Source organism: Talpa occidentalis, unplaced genomic scaffold (assembly GCF_014898055.3).
Source record: "Talpa occidentalis isolate TD23 unplaced genomic scaffold, MPIMG_talOcc4v2.1 talOcc4.9, whole genome shotgun sequence".
In the NCBI taxonomy this organism is placed as follows: Eukaryota; Metazoa; Chordata; class Mammalia; order Eulipotyphla; family Talpidae; genus Talpa; species Talpa occidentalis.
The window spans coordinates 59,812,907-59,834,437 of NW_023605305.1; the positions used below are offsets into that span (position 1 = coordinate 59,812,907).

Genomic DNA, 21,531 nt, shown 5'->3' on the forward strand with positions numbered 1-21,531 from the left:
TTGCAAATACAATGGGATGCTAAGTGAGATCTCCCTCTGTGATCACAGAAACCATCTGCCTTGGCTCCAGAGAAACTATTTATAGCAGATAGGACTGATGTGGTGTCAAGCCCAAATCCCAGAGGCTTAATTCCTCTAAAGAAGGCAAAAATATCTGTTGTGCACACAACAAAGAGGGCACAGAAACACTAATTGGGAGGGCTGGAACAGATGCCTAAGAGGGGTCACTGGCACTCAGAAGGTCCGCTTTCTACACGAGAGATGAATTAAGGATGCATCACACAATCAAATGTGCAAAGGCAAGTGCAAAGGTGCTTTTGATACTGGGGCTCAACACTGTTCACAATTTCCTTTCATATATTCTCCCCTTTGTTTGCTAACTTCCTGCTGACTAGATGGCATTCCCAGACCTATTGGGATAATGTGACCTGCGGTGTCAATTAGACTGCATGTTCCATGTCAAAACTTGGAATAGGGAGGGGAGGAAAGAAACCTCTTCGTGGCGGTAAACAATGGTTTTCTTTGCTAAAGCACCTTCCACCCCCCTGCTGTTCAGCCTCACCAGAAACACATGCCCATATATTACTTGTGAGTCTAACTTACAGCTTTTGATGAGGTACCTGAGGTTAGGAAATAAAAGCTGAGTTCCATTTCTCATTTTTAAGTGGTGCTTATCTTTCCAAGGACAATGGGATTTACTGTCTCAAAGGCAGTACTATATATTATGAATCTCAAGATGCTCTTAAAGAATACTTTTTTGGCAGTCTCACGATGGCAAGGGAAGCAAAACACAGGACTTAGCAAACAGCCTCACATCCAGGATGCAGGATGTGCAAGCAGTGAAAGCCCTCAAGCTGGCGGCCAGTGGCACAAACATGCAAAATTAAAGACCAAGAGCAGCGTGGGCACATCTTGCTCACGTATCTAACCAACCTACACAAAGCAAAATCACATTAAGAACAACAACAAAAAATATCGGCTAACAGACTCATTCAGGTAGGCCAGACATGTTGGTTAAATCCCTCTGATTTCCTCTGGGAAATCTATTTCTGCCTTCTTTTAAGCATTATAAAGATATTAATAAAAAAGAAATCAGAACATTACTTTATTTTCCCAAGAGAACAAAACCACTTTTATTTATTGGTTTTCTTAGTAAGTTTAAATCCTCAAGGGGTAAGGCATCACATAGATTTTGTGTCCAATGCCCTTAGCAGGATGGCTGCTTTGGAATTTGGTGTGAATATTCCTCAGATGATTCTGGTTTTACTCACTTTGCCACCAGCAGTCACTGTGTTGTTCCTTGCCTTGTAGACACAAAATAAGCACATCTCTTGCCTAGATAGAATTCAGCTTCATCTTGAGCATAAACGCCTCCAATTATAAGAACCCTAAGTCTCTGGCTCCAGGTATCCTGGTTGTAATCATCAAAAATGGCCTTGAACTACAGCCTGCCAGCCATATTTTAGAAGTCCTGTTTCTAGCAGGCTTTAGTTACTTATCCCCAAAGTTCAGCAACAGGAATTTCACTCTAGTTTTTCTTTATGAAAAAACTCACTACAGAATTTCCTTAAAATCTAATTTCTCTTGTATTTTTCAAACATAATTTTATTTATACATGATTTATTCAAAATACAGGAATATCTCTTTGGAAAAATGAGGAAATAGGCCCTGGGAGGAGCTATCCCAATGTCTAAGGTCAACCAGTAGTTTCTGAATGCTATCCCAAAGGTTTTAGTATAATAATTATAGCCATGTATACATATAAACTTTTGTACTGTCTATAAAGTTTTAAGCATAACCCAGTGAGTCAGGATTATTAAACTTAGTTTGCATGTGTTGTAAGAGAGGCTTGGAGAAAATATATGCCATGTGCAACTGCTTGCTATATACTAAGTATGAGGCTTAGTACTGTATACAAGTGATCATCTCTTTGAATCTCCTAGCAATTCTATAAGGTTTTACTATCCAATTAAAAGACCAGGAAAAGATTCTGAAAGAGTAAGGGATCTGCCCTTACTCTTTGTATCTAACCAATACAAATGGTACAGAGAAAATATGTGACTGAGAACTAAAAGAAAGTAATGGTGATCATCAGCTCTGCATTCAGCCAAGGAGAGCTCATGGAAGAACCCAGACTGTGTCCTTGGGGAGGGAGGCTTGGAGAATGCATGCTATCTTGATGGGGTGGAGACAGGAGGGCTGGAGAGAGCAGTTTGTGGGAACGGATAGAGTTTGAAAGATTGGAATGTGTATGCGGTTTTGGGGAACAACAGTCTGATCTGGTCCTGTGTGTTACCTACTTAACAGAAGCTAGCTGGGCTGCTGCAAGGCTGGTCAGAGTGTTTCTATGAACTGCTCAAAGAAAAACTTACAAAGTTAGAAGGCATTATTAAAAATATAGCCTAGACCAAATCACTTGAAGGGAAACTTCTAAGGAAGAATTTCCTTCATGCCCAAAACCAATAGATTAATAATCCAGAGGAGAAATGCAGAAAAGTTCTGGGGCCTTAAGGAGGCAAAATGCATGGATGGGCTGGAAACTAAAACTGGCTGCGGAGTTAGTTAACTCCAGGTGTTCCCGGTTCATCCAAATTGATGGAAACATCACAGTGTATGCAGGAAGTTACACACAGCAGTTCCTGCCCACACAGGCAATTAGAGAATAATTCAGGAAATAAATTATCCTGAACTCTGGGAAAAAAGTTTAATAGAGCTTTAATCAAACCGAAGGAGATAAAATCCTTTAATAAATAAAAACCAGCCTCTGAGAACATTCAGGCTTAGATGGTTCACAAAAGGGGCCAAGTGTTTAAAACACCAGAATTCTGTAGGCCTAGATAGTAGGATAGAGAAGGACCAAAGCCAGGAGACACAGAGAAGGTTTTCAGACCCAATTTCTGCATAGGCTGTTCGTGAGTATCCTAGTGCTCTAGGGAACTGTTATTAATTATGAAAAAAGCACAATAGGCTTGTTCCAGCTCCCAACAGTATTAACACAGAAACGTATGTTCTTGCCAAACATGGAGAAAAAATCATTTTATTGATCTTTTTATACTTATTTTATCTGTAAAGCTGCAGAAAGGATTTATTCCTTACTAAATAAAATGGGCAAAAGAAATACCAAAATGTCCACTTAAACATTCTAATCAATAAGAATGATTGTCTTTAGGGAGAGTCCCTGGTTGGGGATGGGGTTGAAGGGCAGGGCTAGGGCAAAAGGGTAGGAGGGAGACTTATTTTTTCATTTTATATCCTTTTGTAGCAACTTAACGTTCTAAAATGTGCATTTTGAGTAAAGAAAAAAACCCAGAAAGTTTTGTATTTTAATAGCATTATTGATTAGTGACAAAATGTATTGGATAATCAAAGACCTACCATCCAAACATAAACTAAAATTCTAGACTGATTTTTAAAAAAATGTTTTGAGTGATTATGAACACAGACAGAATAAAGCAAAGCACAGTATGTCAGGCTGGAGTAAATGATGAACACTTATCCAGTATTCTATTAAATAACGATGATGAAGACAAGGATGATAGCAATATTAACGATGATGAAGACAAGGATGATAGCAATATTTCATCCTGATTTTACATTTTATATGTCACACATTGTCCTAAATCCTGTTGTAACATTTCTGAATGCTGCTACTGTTAGTCTAATAAGCATTTACAAAAAAAACTGAAAAGAGAAAATCTTGGTGAAAATTAAACTCTTGGTGAAAGCTGGTCAGACGATGGATGCACATCTATTTACAATTATGTTTTTTTCCATACTATGAAAAATCCATGTCTTCTCCTGAAAGGCACAAGGCCATATAACAGGTTCAACAACTAACACTGTGACAATGGATATGCTTCACTTCTAGAACTTACCAAGGGTGTGTCTTTTCCTCCTACAATGCTGAGACCAAGCCCTGAACGTCCCTTGGATATTTCTATAATCATTTCTTGGCCAGGGACAATGGGACACGTTGCAGGGTCCACTGACAGAGGAGCCTGAAAACCACCTGCAGAAGAATGAACATGAATGACTGACAAGAAGGGAGCCCCACTCAGCTTGCAGGCTCTCGACATAGGGAGTGTGGGGTTTGCATGTGTTTATCATTTCACTTTCTTCCTGCCAAGCACCATGAAGGAAAAAGCTGGGTCATTACTATCCATTCACCCAGGGATGAAACATGATATTCCTACAACACATTTGCGACTAAAGCATAACTACTTCCCCCTTTCCAAAACTGTCCATTTTAGTTATACTTGAAAATTTTTTAGTCCTTTAATAATCATGAAAACTGGTATGGAAATACTTAAGATGATTAAATACATATAGGCATATGTTATAATGAGAATAAACACTGGTAAGACAGAAGATTCTGTAATCATTATAAAACAGTAATCAATAGTGTTTAAATACCTTTAGTGAGTGTATATCATATGAATTAAGATGTGGAAAGGATTTAATCAATAAAGTATGAAGCAACAGAAAATAATTATCTAAAAATTATTTTTCTATACTAAAAAGGGAGGAGGGGTTATAAACATAACACTCAAGAATTAAGTGCTGTGGCCATAACTGAAAAACTTGAAGAGTTACTGCTGTATATTAAAAATTTGATTTTTAAAAATCATATTTTGAGATTGGGTTTGCCTAAAGGGAAAATATTTATAGGCTAAGAAAAGGTGTTTAATAATAGCTACTTATCTAGCATAAATTCTACTACATATGTACGTTTTCCAGATGACTGAACCTAACCCAGTGAAAAATCAAAACATTCAAAATTTTGGTTCCAAGAGAATCTCAGGCAAGTGGTCTCCAGAGAATGTCTCCTGTTTTGATAACTAAGTCTGATCATAATGAGTACTGGTTCTTAATTTGTGACAATAAGTTAGTAAAGGCTGATAACAGAGGGCCCCACCTGCTGGTCACTGCAGCTAACACACAGGAGCCCAGTTGACACCCACAAAGCTCATTAACTCCACATACTAGCAAGGGCTGGCAGACAATAGCCCGAGGTCCAGGAATGGCTTTTACATTCTCAAGGGTTGAAAAAAATCAAAAGAAAATTATCTCAAGACATGGGAAGATTGTATGAAATTCAAATTCCAATATCCATAAATAAGTAGTATTGGAACACAGCCCACTAATAGTAGTGCTATATCACATGCAGCGGTGGAGCTAAGTAGCTACAGCAGAGACCATATGGCTCACAAGCCTTAAATGTTTACTACCTGGACCTCGACAGAAAAAGTTTGCCAATTATTGGTATAAAACAAAAAGAAAATAGGCTATGGGTAAGCCTGTGGGGGAGTACTGCTCTGACTAAGCCATAATCATGCTCTTATTGATAAAACGGTACAGGTTTTGGGGTACAGAGGTAGATTTGAGTTCCTAAGAGGAAATTAATGGGTAGGTGAAACTGAGGCACATTTCTCATCAGAAAAATGCACCCAATCTGTCTAACAGGCTGTTGGAGAGATTAAATGAACACATGTGTGAAGGTCCAGCCCAGGCTCTGTTTATTGCCACATTGGTACAGATGTTTTCTCCTGACCACATGGAATTTATTAATTGAATGGCCTCTTGGTTAAGAGTGATAAATTCAGTGACAACCTCAGTAACAATAAAAACTGTCATATTAGAAGTAGCATATTAAACTGCAAACTGAATTTATCTCTAGATCTTTTGGTAGCACATGTGTTTCATACTACATTTCCCCTTCATTTACAATAAAAAAAGGGTACAACAGAGGCACAAGTTCAGGAGCATTTCAAGACGTTCATACTAAACTACTCTTGTAAACGACTAGTTTAGTCCCCTGAGTAAGAGGAGAGAGAAAATACAGTAGGTGATATTGTAAATGGCCTTTTTCCCCTCACCCTAGTCAGGACTGAGTCTGTCTTGGTGCTTATTTTCTCAGAGAATCTACTCCAAAGCCCGACTTATGCCAAAATCCCAATATATGTTTTGGTAAGTGGGAAGATTAATTTGGTAAGGCAAAAATATGTGCTACACAGTACAGTATTACAATTCTACATTGTGGTCAGCAGACTATTTTGGTACAGGGCAGGTAGTAAACATTTTGGGCTTCATAGGGTGTATGGTGTCATAACTCTATCATTACACTGTGAGAGCAGCCATAACATTATATAAGCTAGTGAGGATTTCAATAAAATTTTATTTATGGACACTGACGTTTGATACCACATAATTTTCATTAAATATTCCTTTGATTTTTTTTTTTAACCTTTTAAAAGTACGAAAACCATGTTGCTGCAAATTGCATGTGTTTATCTTTTTTGAATGCTGAGTAATATTCCATGGTATATATGTACCACATCTTCTTAATCCAGTCATCTATTTTTGGGCATTTGGGCTGTTTCCAAAGCTTAGCTATTGTAAATAGTGCTGCTATAAACTTGGAGCTGGAAGGGATCATGCTCAGCGAAATAAGCCAAAAAGAAAAAGAAAAATACCGGATGGTCTCACTCATAGCAGGAATCTAGAAAACTTAAATAAGGGACCAGAAAAATGAATAACTATAAGAAAGCGAAAATCAAAATCAACAAAAAACTATGAACCAGAGACACTTTTTGGGGGGTGAGGGGTGGGAGGGGAGGGATTGGGGTCAGAATGGGGGGGTTGCAATTGTATGGGGAATATAAAAATAAAATTTATTATTTAAAAAAAATAAATAAAAGTACGAAAACCATTTTCAGCTTGCAGAGTATACAAAAACATCTGGCAGGTCAACTCTGACCCATGAGTTATAGTTTGCTGACCACAATCATCAACTATTACAGTGAAAATCAAGAGCTTTAAAATAATACCTACTCTCTAAAGTTTTCATGAATTAATATTTATAATAAAATATGCAAAAGAGGGCTTCCCCAGTGGCCGCAGCGGTTGAACGCTGGGTTGCGAAGCTGCCCTCAGCCTCTGCAGAGCTGGTTCGATCCTCGGCCACCTGGCGAGGGTACCACATGGCACTGCCCGTTGCTCCCCTCAGCGGTGTATTTCATCAGTCTGCCTGTTCTGTTCCCCGCTCTGGCTCTGGTGAATTCCCTCACCCTCCCGCGCTTCTTACTGTACCCAGTGCTTGTATAAATAAATAAATAAATCTTTAAAAAAATATACAAAAGAACTCACAGAGGTGTTAGACTTTCTCAATTAATGCAATGTTATGCTTTGCTATTGGTAAGGATGGTGTTTTACATAGTCATTTTTTAATTAACTTTTTTTACTAAATTGCATAAAAGCAAAATCGAAACCTTCATTATTCATTTTGAAGTGCTATTTTCAATCACCAGCCAGCAAAATGTGAACCAGGAATTAAAAAACAGAAAATAGCAATTTCTTTAAGCACTGAAAATTAAATCTTCAAATAGCATATATCAACATATGCAAGGCTAACAATTTGGTTCAATATATGATTTTAAGAGAGATCACTCATGAACTAAACATGATATTTGGGAGAGATCAGAGAATAATTTGTATGCGTCAGATTCAAGTAACATTTACTGAGGGCCTTTTTGCTCTAGTAATTTTATAGTCAATAAGCAATAGGTAATTCCACGGACAGAGATAAGGCTAATCGTGTAGGAAGTGAAGTGACTGCCCAAGTCCCAAAGCTAAGAAAGCAGAGGAGAGATGCAAACTAGGCTTTCTCACAACTGGCACAGTGACTTTTTCTAAGACATCCAGATCCTGTCTTTTTAAAGGTGTGATGAGTCAATTCAATTCTATTCAGAAGAAAAAACATACCAAAGCCTGTGTAGTCTGCATCTGTTGAATGTTCTGATGGACTTGGTGCTAATGGTATCTCTTGTGAGCTGAAGGAGACTTTTGTTGAATGTTTTTGCTGTTTCATCTGGTTGACAGCCTACAGAAGGAAGGAAAATAAGACAAATGTCAAATAGGAAAAAAGTAACAGGAGGAGATTTTAAAACTGGTGTATTGTTCCCCAAACAATGGTGTGCCCCAATAATGTCTTGAGAATTTGGAATGGGAGAGGTAGCAAGAAATTAGGATGATTTCTGATTCCCCATGCTCCCTGTTTAACTTTACATCTAAAATGCTTTGGTGAAGCATGGCTCAAGGAAAGGAAGAAGCATAAGAGGTGAAGACTATCACTGTCATCTGTATATGAAGTTAGAGCTGGAAAGCAGAACAAAAATCTCCTTAATTTCAAGTTAGTCTGATGCAATCAGATTGCATCTCATTGATGCAATCAAAAAGAAGTCCGTACGTCTGTGCTGTAGCCAATGAAAAATCATCTATGCTGTAGATGTTCTGCGTATACAACACTGTCCATCTCTTCTGGACATATTCACTCTAGTCAAAGATGTATCAAGTAGGTTAACAGAGCAACATGTGTAGCAGGAAGGGGCAACAAACATCTACTGAAAGCATACTCAGTGTCAGGAACATGCATTACTTTAAATTCACCTAAAAGAACTATACCTTATCCACTTTTGATTCCCAGTGCCTAGAACATAGTAGGCCATTAACAAATGTTTGATGAATGACTAAGTGAATGAATGAATGTAGAATGAATATAGAAGAGCAAGACTAAAGACATGGGAACTCAGAATACGAGATAAATTTGTAATGTAATGAAATTTGTAATCTGTAATGAAGGTACAGAGACCTTCACTGTGTGAACCTTGGAAAATTAACACGTGTTTGGGATTTAATACTAATGAACATTAGTATTAGAAAAAAACAAACAAACAAAAAAAACAAAACCAAAACCCAAAAGGACTCCATGCTTGCTTAACAGGCAGTTAAGAAATATAGGTAGTAACCTGACCTGCCTTCTGGATCTGTAGTGAGCCAGGGAACCCATCCCCAGCTGGAAGATTCTGGTGGAGGCAGTGAAGCACCAGGCTGTCCCTGGAGTCTAGAAATAGGATTAAGGTAACTGCTCCAGAACAGTAACACCACAAAGTTCTGTCATTGGAAGGCTGTATCTCAATACCAGCCATTGCACAGTACCTAATGACTAAAACAGCCACCACCCATTGTATAGCTCATTGTGCTTTCCAGTTTTCAAAAAACTCTTTCATATGCATGAATTCATTTAATCACCAGAACAACCTTGAGAGTTAGACAATATTACTCTTTTACAGATAAAGAAACCAAGACACAAATGTCAAGTGACATATCTGAAATCACACAGCTAATTAGAGGAAGTGGTAGGATTGAAAATCAGTAGCTGAAGAATGCTACAAGTTTAAAGTGTTTATCAAACAGCTGCTAGACAACACTTTTATGGATGTTCATTTTTCTTCTGGCAGTTTTTCCTATCATCACCATTCAATCATGACTATATACTTAAGACTTATTTTGAAAGAGAGAAGTAGAAAATGACAAGGGGTTACTACTAAAACAAATGAACAATGGAATCACCTATATATCCAATTACTTTAAGAATCTCCTTGAAGCTACATGTGTCCACGGACTTAATCCCTGGTTAATGGATATAAACAGAAGTGAATTGTACACATTTTAAGTTATTCTTTTAAGGTGAAGGCTTCTGCTTTCCTTTTCCCAAGCTGAAATGCTAGTAGGATAGTAAAAATTGTAGCAGCCCTCTTAGATCCCCAAAATGAATGTAACATTTAGAGGCTGGGAGAGTAACCAAATGAGAACAGTAATCAGTTAACATGTGCTTGGGTCTGTGACACTGTGCAGACACCATATCATCCACAGACTGATTACACCTAGACTGTTAAGAAAAAGAAAAACTTGTGGCAATTGGCCTACTCTCAACCTACCTAGTACTTACATTCAACTTTCATTTCTGATTATCTTAAAAAAAGAAAATTGTAACAAAGCTGAAGGTAAGCTAGAGTTATTTCATGGAAAATCAAGTGAATTTTAAAACAGGAAAGCACAAAAGAGAGCACAAAAGAGATCACTATATTATGACTTTTATATTAGAAAGGCATGTTTATGACTCATCTTCATATCCCAGTTCCATACCATTTTATTGTGCATACCTGCTTTCCAATAGATACTGTTAGAATGAAACAATTAAAAAATAAGGGAGGGCTTGGGCCTCCCTGGTGGTGCAAGGGATTAAGACACAACCTATGAAGCTATCCACAGCCACTGCAGCACTAGTTCAATTCCCGGCCAGGGAGCTACCCACATGGCACAGCAGACCTCTCCTGACTTGCCCGCTGCTCCCCTCAGCAGTGTATTTCAGTCAATTTGCCTCTTCTGTTCCCCACTCTGTCTCTGGTGAATTCTCTCACCCGCCACACCTCTGGACTGTACCCCAGTTCTTATATGCATAAATAAATAAATCTTTTAAAAAAATAAATAAGGGAGGGCCTCCCTGGTGGCCCAAGAGGTTAAGATGCAGCCTGTGAAGCTGTCCGCAGCCTCTGCAGCATAAATTCGATCCCCAGCCAGCCAGGGAGCAACCCACATGGTGCAGCAGACCTCTCCTGGCCTGCCTACTGCTCCCCTCAGCAGTGTACTTCGGTTGGTTGATCTGCCTCTTCTGTTCCCTGCTCTGTCTCTGGTGAATCCTCTCACCCCCCACCACCTCTGGCCTGTACCCCAGTTCTTGTTTGCATAAATAAATCAATCTTTAAAAAAAATAAGGGAATAGTTCAGAGAAGCCAAATGAAACATCCAACACACATACTTCTAGAAAAATAACCTTTTGCTCTTGGTAGATGTGGTGATGGATGAACATGAGTAACTCATCCATCAGCACAAAACCAAAGCACTAAGTATGTAAGATCAGAAAGATTGGATTTGCTGTCAAATATTACTATATTAGAATAAAAGAGCTGGAATTTTTTTTTTTTTTAATTTATAGAAGCTGGGATTCCCATCCCAAATCAAATAAATTGTCACCTATGGGTATGAAGTCCAGGCAAGCTTTGTTGTTGTTGTTATTTTTGTTTTGTTTAAGTATGACATTGCTTAAAGTTAAACCAAGGATTATTACTCCAGGGCAAATGTGTTCCTAAGAGATCCAGAGGCAATTTTGGTAACTATAAAACCTCTGTAGTTGTCTATATATATATATATATATATTTACTTATCAGTGTCTTTCTGAGAAGGGATTTACATTTTAATAGTTCTTCATGATAGGAATGGGAAAAAAATCACCATTCAGAAAAGATATGTTGAGTTTGCTTCTCCTAATTACCTGTATGGCCACAGGCAAGTCACTTAACCTCTTTACAGCAAAACTTTCTCATCTATCTATCAGTGGCAATACTTCTCTACCTTGCAAGGTTGTTTTGAAGATTAAAGGGAAAAGTGTACAAATAAGCCTATCATTGTGCCAGGAACAATGCAGGAGTTCAATTCATAATATTAATGTCTTTATGTCCTCTGATAACATTATTAACAGATGATCAGCCAGCTTCTGATTAAAAGCATTCAGGGATGGAAAATCCCATTTCCACAGGGAGTCTATTCCATTTTGGAACAGTTCAAATAGCTGGGAAGTTCTTTATAAAGAGTTCACACAGCCTCACTGCAAAGGTTGCACAAAAACCTCAGGATTGTTTGTCTTCTGCAGTCACAGAAAAGAGTTACTTTCCCCAAAGAGAATAAGTATTCATTTTTAGTAGGGAAAAGAAAGACTAGCTGATAGTTAGAATTCCCCATAGTTCTAAAAATCTACAGTTATAAAATTTTAGACATGGTTGCTATGTGCCTTGAAGTAGGTGGCAGGAGTAAATAATGTATTCATACATGAATAATATTTGGAAATATATTTAAAAAATAATTGTTTACAGGTTTCCAACTGAACTGAATTTGATCATTTTAAAGATTCTTTCTACACCTATTTGTTTTTATTTAGGCTTTTAGCATATAGTTTTGGAGACTCTCCAAAGGCATCTTGTTGGGGGGCAATATTTAAAGCATCAGGTATTCTCTGTAAGATTCTCTTTAGGGATCTCTAGTTCCTTAAACATAAAAATAGTTAATACAGCAATAATGTAATTTTTGCAGCACAGAAATAAAAAAATGGCAATAGAAATGAGAATTAGGACTTAGAAAAAAAAAAAAAAACTCAACAGCTACCAAAGTACAAAAAGTTGACAGAAGTTTATAGATTTTTTATGAGACGTGAAGCTCAAAATGCAAACATGAAAGTTATTTATATTTTATAGAACTGAAAAATTTCCTATTAAAATGTTTTATTTATGACATTATGTAAGATACAGCACTCTCAGAATTTAAGGGCAAGTGTGTTTTCAGAGATGCCCCACTTTTAAGCATCGACTTAAGGCACTGGTGGAAGGAGATAAACAGAGAATATGTCCACACGCCTTGCACAGAATTTGTGATAGAATTGGGGGTTGACTTCAGGTTGTAAGACACACACCATAATCTCCTTTCAAGTAACAAAGGATGGGATTTCATTGCAATCACCCCCTTTGCTTCTGGCACCCACTTGCTCCAGCAGAGCAAACCTCAAGCACAAATTACGTACATTGTCAGCTGGGCACTCCAGTGCCTTCTGCTGATCTGCCACTCCTGAATCAACATCCTGGGAGACATCCTCCTGAAACAAAAGATGCAATCCGTAAGAGACAATGTAGGGTTCAACTGCACTTTCCAACAATCAAACACCATTTAACAGGGTTTAGTCTGCTAAAAAAAAAATCACCAACCATTGATTATTTTCATCCATCTGGACTAACTCTCAGAAACAAAAACAAGCGTGTCATTTCCAAACACATATTTTGTGCTCTTAGATCTTTCACGTTTTAAGCCTATCAGACAGGTATTCTTTGATCGTTTTGGCCAGTTTCTTGTTTTACTAGGAATCTCTATATCTGTATTTCTATTGAATGTTAAATCCTTTGCAAAAGGCTCAAAATCTAATATTAAAAGTTTTTTCCCCTCTTAGGATATTTAACTAGAGGCAAAAATGCACATTTATTGAAAACATTGTGAGATATAAAGATAAGTTTGACTTGAACTCCACAAAAAGTGCAGAGTCCAGGCTGGGGAAAAAAACACATGGAAAACTGATGTATAGCTAAAGGGCATACAGTTGAAATAAAAGATGATACCAATAAACTGTGCCTCTTTTATAGGCAAACTTAGAGGGAAATTATTATCTGAACTCTAAAACACAAATCCCTTCATCTGATTCAGATTTGGACAAGGCAGGGAACAGAGAAACTGACTTGGATAGGAAGAAGGACAGGATTATTCTGGCCTGTGGTGAATGTCTGACAGCCCCCCAGGAGCAGAGATCTAGTACAGAGATGCAGGCAGGTGAGAGGGGAGTGGAAACTATCCAGAGCTGGGGAGAGGGGAGTGACTGGTATAACAGTATTAGGAGTTTGTAATCCTTAGTTCTGTAACTTAAAGAGTCCTGCAACTCTTATTTGGCTATCTGAGATCTCTAAGGTGCAGTTTCCTCATCTATAAAATGGGAAGATAGAAGAGTAGCTATGTTACAGGGATTAAATGAAGTAATATTTGAGAAGCACTTAACATGGTATTTAATAAAAATGCCAATGAAGACAATAAAATCAAATTATGATAGTCCCATGTTCCTATTTCTACTATAAGGCTGGCGACAAGAATTCCCTGGACAGGGCACTTTCTCCTTTGGGGAATGCTAGAGTAGTAGCTGACCCTCTCACTCCCATCCTGATTTCTTGTCTGACATGTTGACACATCCTTTCTGTACCTATATTTCTGCTGTCTTAGAGTTTATGAGGTAACGTTATCTATCACCTTAGCATCCCTGTACTAGCTGCATTTATAATGCAGAGAAGAGACTGGGTAAAAAAAGCCAAAAGCTTTTCTCTTGTGACTTTCATGAAGGAAGAGACTTGACTGTAAATCTACTGTACTTTTTATGATCTGGAAAGAGAAATTTATCATGTAGGTGAAGCTCAAGTGATTTTTCAGAAATACAAGATATAAAGTACAATGAGCTGTGAAAAATGCCACATATTTGAATGCACTTGAACTCTGCCATTGGCAATTTGCATACTGTCACAAAAGAAAGAACAATGCTGACTCAGTCACAATTTCTCCTACTCCTTACAGGGAATTCCTAGACTCTTGCTGTAGATACAGTTTTTATATTGGATTTGAAATAGAAAATAAGACTTACAGTGATATCTGCTCCCATAGCCAAACTAGAAATTCTATAGTTTTTGATGGACTGCAAAGTCAGGACCTTGTTTTAAAATGAGCAGGGTATTATACATGTGAACTCCAATCTGGGAAGAAACTACCAAGAAGGCTAAAATCATTAAAAAAATGCATTTCAAAGTAGTTTTTTCAAACATGGATGCCAGAACTTTAAAAATACAAAAATATTTCTCTCTCTCTCGCTCTCTCTCTCACACACACACACTATTCAGCAATTAAAAAAAAGATAAAATCTTGCTGCTTTTGACACATGGATGGACCTTGAGGGAATTATACTCAGTAAAATGTCAAAAAGAGAAAGACAAAAAAAGAGAAGACAAATACCATATGATTTCACTGATTTGTGGACTATAAATAAAAGCAAAAATAATCAAACAAACACAACAAAAACAAACAAAACTTTAGACTCTGACAACAGAATGGTGGTTACTGGAGGGGAAGGTGAGAGGGGGGAGTAGCTTGGTTGTGAATGGACTAGTGGTGGGTATAGTATGAAATATACAGATGCTGAGATGAGAATTTGTACACATGAAACCTATGGAGTATTATAAACTAATGTTACCATAATAAAAAGACACTTGTACACTTAAAAAAAATACAGAAACAATTTTTAATCAGGTACAGCACGGGAGCAAGCAAGGATGAGAGAATGGTGGAAAGGGAGGGAATGAAATGAAGTGGGGTACACAGCTGATTACGGGGAAGCTTGAAATGTTGGTCCACGTAATTAGCATAAAACACAAACATCTTAACAACATAGCAGAGGCTGAGTGAATATACCTGGATTTGACTCCTGGATCACCACCAGCTTGTGACCTCTGTCTTACAGTGGATGTGATACACTCCTGGGCATGAGAGGTATCTTATTTATCTTTATATTCTATAGGAAATATGTAGTGCAGAATGAGAGTTCTGGTATACTTATATTTTCATTCACGAAAAATCTGGTGTTGACACCAGAAACATTTTTAAAAAATTTTTATTTATTTTTGCATATAAGAACTGGGGTGTAGGCCAGAGGTGGGGGAGGGAAGGGGAGAGAGAGGATTCACCAGAGACAAGAGCGGTGAGAAGAACAGGCAGATTTACTGAAAAACACTGCTAAAGGGAGCAGCCGGTGAGACAGAAGTCTGCTGTGCCATATGTGGGTTAGTTCCTGAACTCAGGCCAGTGATAGTGCTGAGACTTTACCCCTCGGCCACCAAGGAGGCGGAACACCAGAAACATTTACTAAGTCCATCTTATAGGCCAAGTACTGTGCTAAGAATCTCACATATAAAATATTATTCAATCTTCAAACAATGGGGTGGCATCCCCCTTCTCCATTTCTGGATGAAGAAATGAAAACAGAAAGGATAAGTCACTTTCCCAGGCCAGAGCTTGTCAGTGGCAGAAGTGAAATCTAACTGATGTGTACACACATCAGCACCCATGATTTGTATTTAAGAGCTTTTTTTTCAGAGAAAGGAAGTATTATCAGGCCACTGGGAGGTATGGGTTATTATTTCAATAATACTCATTTTTAAAATAGGCTTTTAGAAAATTATATATGGAACAAATGGTCCAGGTAGAGTGTGAATAGTGTTTCTACAAATGTTGGCATTCTAGCTGATTGGAACTCAGTGGTCAATAGTACTGTCAGCTCAGTGTGAATTTCCATGTCACAGTTTATTTAGGTTAGTGACAGTTAATTCGGAAACAGTTAATGCTTCCCAGGCATCTTGCTACCTATAAATTCTAAAGAGACTACAGGTTGAATGTTACCTTGAGTTGCATGGCATACTTTCATTTTTCTAGTCTTGACCTAAGGGTTAGAAATTATATCTCATAATGAAAGAGAACAGTAAATACAAACCCTGCAGACAGTTTGAAAAAAATCTAAAAGGTTACTGAGGCTGCTATATGTAAACCAGGTCTCTAATGACAAGGAACGCTTGACACATAGATTGTATTGTGGCTAAGTAGTGTTAATAAAATGGGGAAAGAGCGTATATCTTTCCTAGCATTTCCTAGCAGGGTTATCATGGGATGCTGGCAAACCCCTGGGAGGATGCAAGTTTTGAAGACCCAGATGGTATTACAATAGCTATTTAAATAGCTCTAAACCTGCATTCAGAGGAGAGCTATCACAAACACATACAGTTGAAAGTTTGCATGCTTGAGGCAAGGGAGATGAATTCTTTAACTGGCTACTGTCTGTGGAACTTTTCTGGTAAATATATACATTACCTTGCTGTTTATTTCATTATGATCTTTGCAAAGACAGAATATGAGATCATACCCTGTTGCTGCCACCTCTTACAGACTATCACTGATGGAATAACTCCCAGCTGCTCTCCGCACCGCTCTATCCCAATCTTATCACTACATTGCAGCTAGGGTTTAGACACAATGCCTACAGCTTCCCATAGCATCCCATTACTGACGGCATGGAGACCACCTCATTAACATGGCCTGGCTCCTGTCAACCATTCCAATTAGGCTTCCACATCTTAACCAGTTCTTACAACCACAAACTTTCAGTACTTTGAATTCACCATACTCCCTGAGGCTTACGGCTGGCTAGTACCCTCTGTTTCTGCTTTGTGCCATCCCCGGCTAACACCAGCTTTCCCTCTAGGTGTCAGCTCAATTTTCCCTGGGAAAGTCCCCTCTGACAAGGTCAAATTCCCTCAGTACCTCTAGTCCTCAGTCCTCATCAAGTACCTCTAGTCCTCAGTTTTGATCACAGCTGAGATTTCAAATTACTTGTGACATTACTTCAGGGACATCAGTGAACAATGCCAGCAGAGAGACTTCACCAATAGGAGCATCTCCCCAGCATCCAGCATAGAGTATAGCAGCAAGCAGAACACAGAATTTAAAAGACAAAGTCAGACTTGAAGTTCCCTGTATAAAGAAATCAGATCTTTTCTACTAGGGAGAAGATTATTGAACACTTGGAAGATCTTCCAAAACGTGGAGAGGTGCCAGGTCATATATGCAGGATCACATTATAGTCATTGCACAGAATCAGAGAATTTCCAGTTTAGAGGTTAGCTCAGCATTTCTAATTTGATTTCAGCCTGTGGATTAGCTATATTCTTTCTTTCCCTCTTTCCTTCTATTTCTTGTACCATTTTAATTGACATATAATTAACATACCATAAAATTTACCCACCTGAAGTCTATGATATAACAGCTTTACCATTCAGAGTAGTTCTTACACTAGCATTTATTCCTCATTCCTCTTCCTGCACTCCCAGGCATAGGCAGCCTGGGAGACTGACTTTCTGTCAAGAGACTGACCTAATCTGGATATTTTATATACACAGATTCACACAATATGTGGTTGTAGCATAATGTATCAGTACTTCATTATCTCTAATTGCTAAGTAGTATTCCATTATACGAATACACCACAATTTATTCATTTTGTAGCTAGTCAACATTTGAGTTATTTCCATTTTTTGGCTATTATGAATAATGCTATTATGAACTTTCATGAATAAATTTCGCAGGAATGAATATTTTCATTTCTCTTGGGTACACATTTAGTAGTGAAATTTCTGGGTCATATGGCAGTTGTACTTAATATTTGGAGAAACTGCAAACTGTTGTACCATTTTACATTTCCACCAACAATGTATGAGAGTTCCAATCTCTCCACAATCTTGCTAGAACTTGTTATTTTTCTTTTTGATTATAACCATCAGCTAGCAGGTGTAAGTGGTATCTCACTGTGATTTTGATATACATTTCTCTAATGATTAGTGAGGTTGAACATCTTTTCATGTGCTTATTGGCCATTTGTATATCTTTGAAGAAATGCCTATTCTGATCCTTACCTACTTATTAATAAATTGAGTTATCTTTTTTCATACTTTGTCATAAGGTAGTTGCTTTAAAATCATTTTAATGACTATATGTACAACAGCATTAAGGAGACAAAGACAAAACAAATAGCATACTTCTTTTACATCAAAGCAGAAAATTATGGAATCAGACAGAATTAGAGCTCCAAAGGCAGTGGAAGAGAAGAGATTAACTACTTGTAAGAAAATAGCACTATCTCTTTCTTTCTTTCTCTTGCCCCTTCCTTCCCACCTAATCACTCAGCTTCCGAAGACAGCGAGCAGATGTGAACATTTGCCCTTGACCAGCTCAAGTACTTTGAGAGCACTCATGGTTCTGCTCGTTACTGCATTCCCTGCAAGAAAAACTAAATTAATATTTGTTGTTTGAATAAACAGATTACACAATGATATTTCTGATATTCCAAGAAAGACTGTCTATGTGAGCTATACAGTGATGAGAAGCTGTATTTTAGTGCCAAGGAGCACTGGCTCTAAGTTCCAGTCATGGCACTCAGCACCTGTGAGACCTTAAATTTCCTTAGCAGTAAGGTAGGACCGATAATATAAGCATCACTGTGCTAAGTAAGATAACCAATATGGAAATGCCTAGCTTTTAAGAATTTTAGCTTAAAATTTTTTAGCTTCTTAAGAATTTTAGTTTCCTAACAAATGCTGGAGAGGAAATGGAAATAAAGGAGCCCTCTTACACTTCTGGTGGGAATGTAAACTGGTCTAGCCACTATGGAAAGATGTGTGGAAGGTCCTCAGAACACTAAAAATGAAGAATTATATAAAATAAAATATTAAAAAAAAAGAACACTAAAAATGGAGCTACAATATGTTCCAGTGATTCCACTGCCATAAATCTACCCAAAGGACACCTAAACATTAATTTGAAAGTAAACCTGCACTCCTGTTTATTGTGGCACTATTTATAATAGCCAAGATATGGAAACAACCCAAATGCCTCAAAATGGATCAAAAAGATGTGGTATACTTACACAATGGAATACTACTCAGCAATTAAAAAAAAAAAACTCATGCCATTTGTAGCAACATGGATGGAGCTAGAAGGGATTATGCTAGCTGAAATAAGTCAGAAAGAAAAAGACAAATACTGAATGGTCTCACTTATATGTCGCATATAGACACACCAAACAAAAGAGAAAAAAGGTCAAGAAAAAGTGAAAACTAGCAAGCTTACCATAGAACTGAGGCATACCTCAAAGGAAGGGGACAGAAGAGGACAAAGCAGGGGAGGGATGGACACAAGGGACTATGGTGATGGTTCACAGGTGATATTGTGGTGGGAGAACTATGGGGACTACAATGATGTAAGAAAGATAAATTTAATTAATTAAAAAAAAGAATTTTAGTTTCCTGCATTTTATAAGTACCTGTTTGAAGGACTATGTAACTTTATTTATCTATGTAAAAGTTACATTTCAACATCTTTATCTGTTTTTATGGCATCATTTTCTGTTGGGGTTTGATTTAAACAAAAGGGAAGGAAAATCACTAAATTTAGATTCCAATGTGGTTTTCTCGCTGTCCTCTGACTTTGCTCTATGTCTGCATCTCTCTGAGATGCAATATTGTACAGTGGTTTAGAACGCAGTCTCCAGCCTCACAGTACATGGACCTGGATACAGGCTTCACAGGGTGATTATTTAAGACAACTTACGTTGAGTACTTCCGTATCTCATCTATTAAATGGGGATGACACTAGGACTAACTTCATGCGACTGTTACGCAAATGAGCTTGGACTAGAGTTGGTACATTCAATAAATGCTGTCTATTAGTATTAGCAATTACATTTTTCAGATTGAAAAATTCACTTCAATTTTCTAAGTTACATATCAGTGCTTCACTCAGAACAGCTAATCCACTCGTGGCTAATCCTTAATGCTCTGATCAGAATGATGTCACTGTCATTAACAATAACCCACCCTCACACAGTGATTCCAGTATAACCACTCTGATATGGGTTTACAGAATAAATACTTCATGGTTTTTAAATTTAATTCTCACCACAATCTTTTGTTTCTTTCTCCCATGTTTTGATGCAGAAAGAGAGAATAGAGAGGTTAAGTTACTGGCTAAGAGTATATTGCTAGAAAGCGGTGGAACTAGTATTTGAATCCAAGTAGTCTGGCTTCAATGTTTGCACCCTTAATTAATTTAGTTATTGTGTAGCAAAAAGAATATATTAAATTAACACAGGTATTCCCAACATGATAAAGACATAAGTTCATACCCAAAAGTACCATTAAAAAAATCTTAGATATTAAAAATATTAAACTAGTAAGAAAACATATGAGACTGTATTTTATAAATTGCAAAGGCTTTGTGCAAATAGCTTTTTAAAGGTTCCACTCAAAAGGTTCAAAAAATAGTCTTAACAGGCTCTCACCTAGACTTCTGAAATAGATTCCAGACACTTCCTTGCCTCCAGTCTCTCACAATTAAAACCTATGCCTCACAAACCACCACCTGATCAGTTCTAAAAATAAGTTACTCACCTTTTAAAAATTTTAGAAATCTAGTAACTGCTTAAGTTATTATGAACTCCTTGACTGTGTATCTGGGGACTACTATGATATGGTTGAAAAGTATACCTAGTACCAGAAATAGCCCTGGAATATGTACAGACCCATGGATGGTCTTAGCTGTGAAGTTAGGAGATCCTGGAGAAGAATCCAGTAGTTCTTTAAAGTGTCTCATGGGTTACATCTTATCAAGACACTTGAGGTACTGAGCACTGAGCATAAAAAAATGAGTAATCTATAATTCATAGCATACAGTTCCTTCAGTTCTGTGATTCTACTATTCAAATTCTATTTGCCATTGTTATCCTACAAAAGCCCAATCTTTATCCACTTTTCCATAATCTACACTGTTTGATTTACCTGGTATATCCCCTATGTATGCCAACCTCAGCAGTCAACTGCCTTCTCATCTTTAGAGATTCACTTTTTTTTTTTTTTAAAGATTTATTTATTTATTTATATAAGCACTGGGTACAGTCAGAAACGTGAGAGGGTGAGAGGATTCACCAGAGCCAGAGCGGGGAGCAGAACAGGCAGACCAACGAAACACACTGCTGAGGGGAGCAGCGGGAGCGGCAGGAGAGGTCTGTCGCGCCTTGTGGGACCCTCGCCGGCAACCGGTGCTGCAGAAGCTGCGGGCAGCTTTGCAGCCCAGCCCTCAACTGCTGCGCCACCAGGGGAGGCCCTAGAGATTCACTTTTAATGGTCATGAGTCTAAAAAACCTTCCCCATCCCCTGAAAGAGATGGTTTTCCTTCCACTTCAAACTTTTTATCCTCTGGGTCTCTAATACACCTCTGCCTGTTGCAACTTTGCAGTTACACATGCTCTCATTTTCACTGGTGCTAAAGGGTTAAGCTTAAGTGCAAGACCTGTCCTTTTCTCTTGGTCACTCCAGTAGCAGGCAGCACAGCGCCAGATGAGACATGTGCTTCCACAGGAAGCAAGCAGAGGACTTTTAGAGGGTTTGAGTTTTACTACTTTCAATT

General features: G+C 37.9%; 1 protein-coding gene across 1 annotated transcript in view; it reads right to left on the reverse strand.

Annotated features, from left to right (window-relative positions):
* The window catches only part of PATJ (PATJ crumbs cell polarity complex component), a 274,406-nt gene that overhangs the window by 51,719 nt on the left and 201,156 nt on the right, over window positions 1-21,531 (reverse strand). The window contains exons 32-34 of the mRNA XM_037500637.2: window positions 12,470-12,541; window positions 7,762-7,879; window positions 3,876-4,009 (exon numbers count right to left, since the gene is read on the reverse strand). Of these exons, the coding sequence (XP_037356534.1) occupies window positions 3,876-4,009; window positions 7,762-7,879; window positions 12,470-12,541 (324 nt within the window). The remainder of the gene's footprint in view (window positions 1-3,875; window positions 4,010-7,761; window positions 7,880-12,469; window positions 12,542-21,531) is intronic.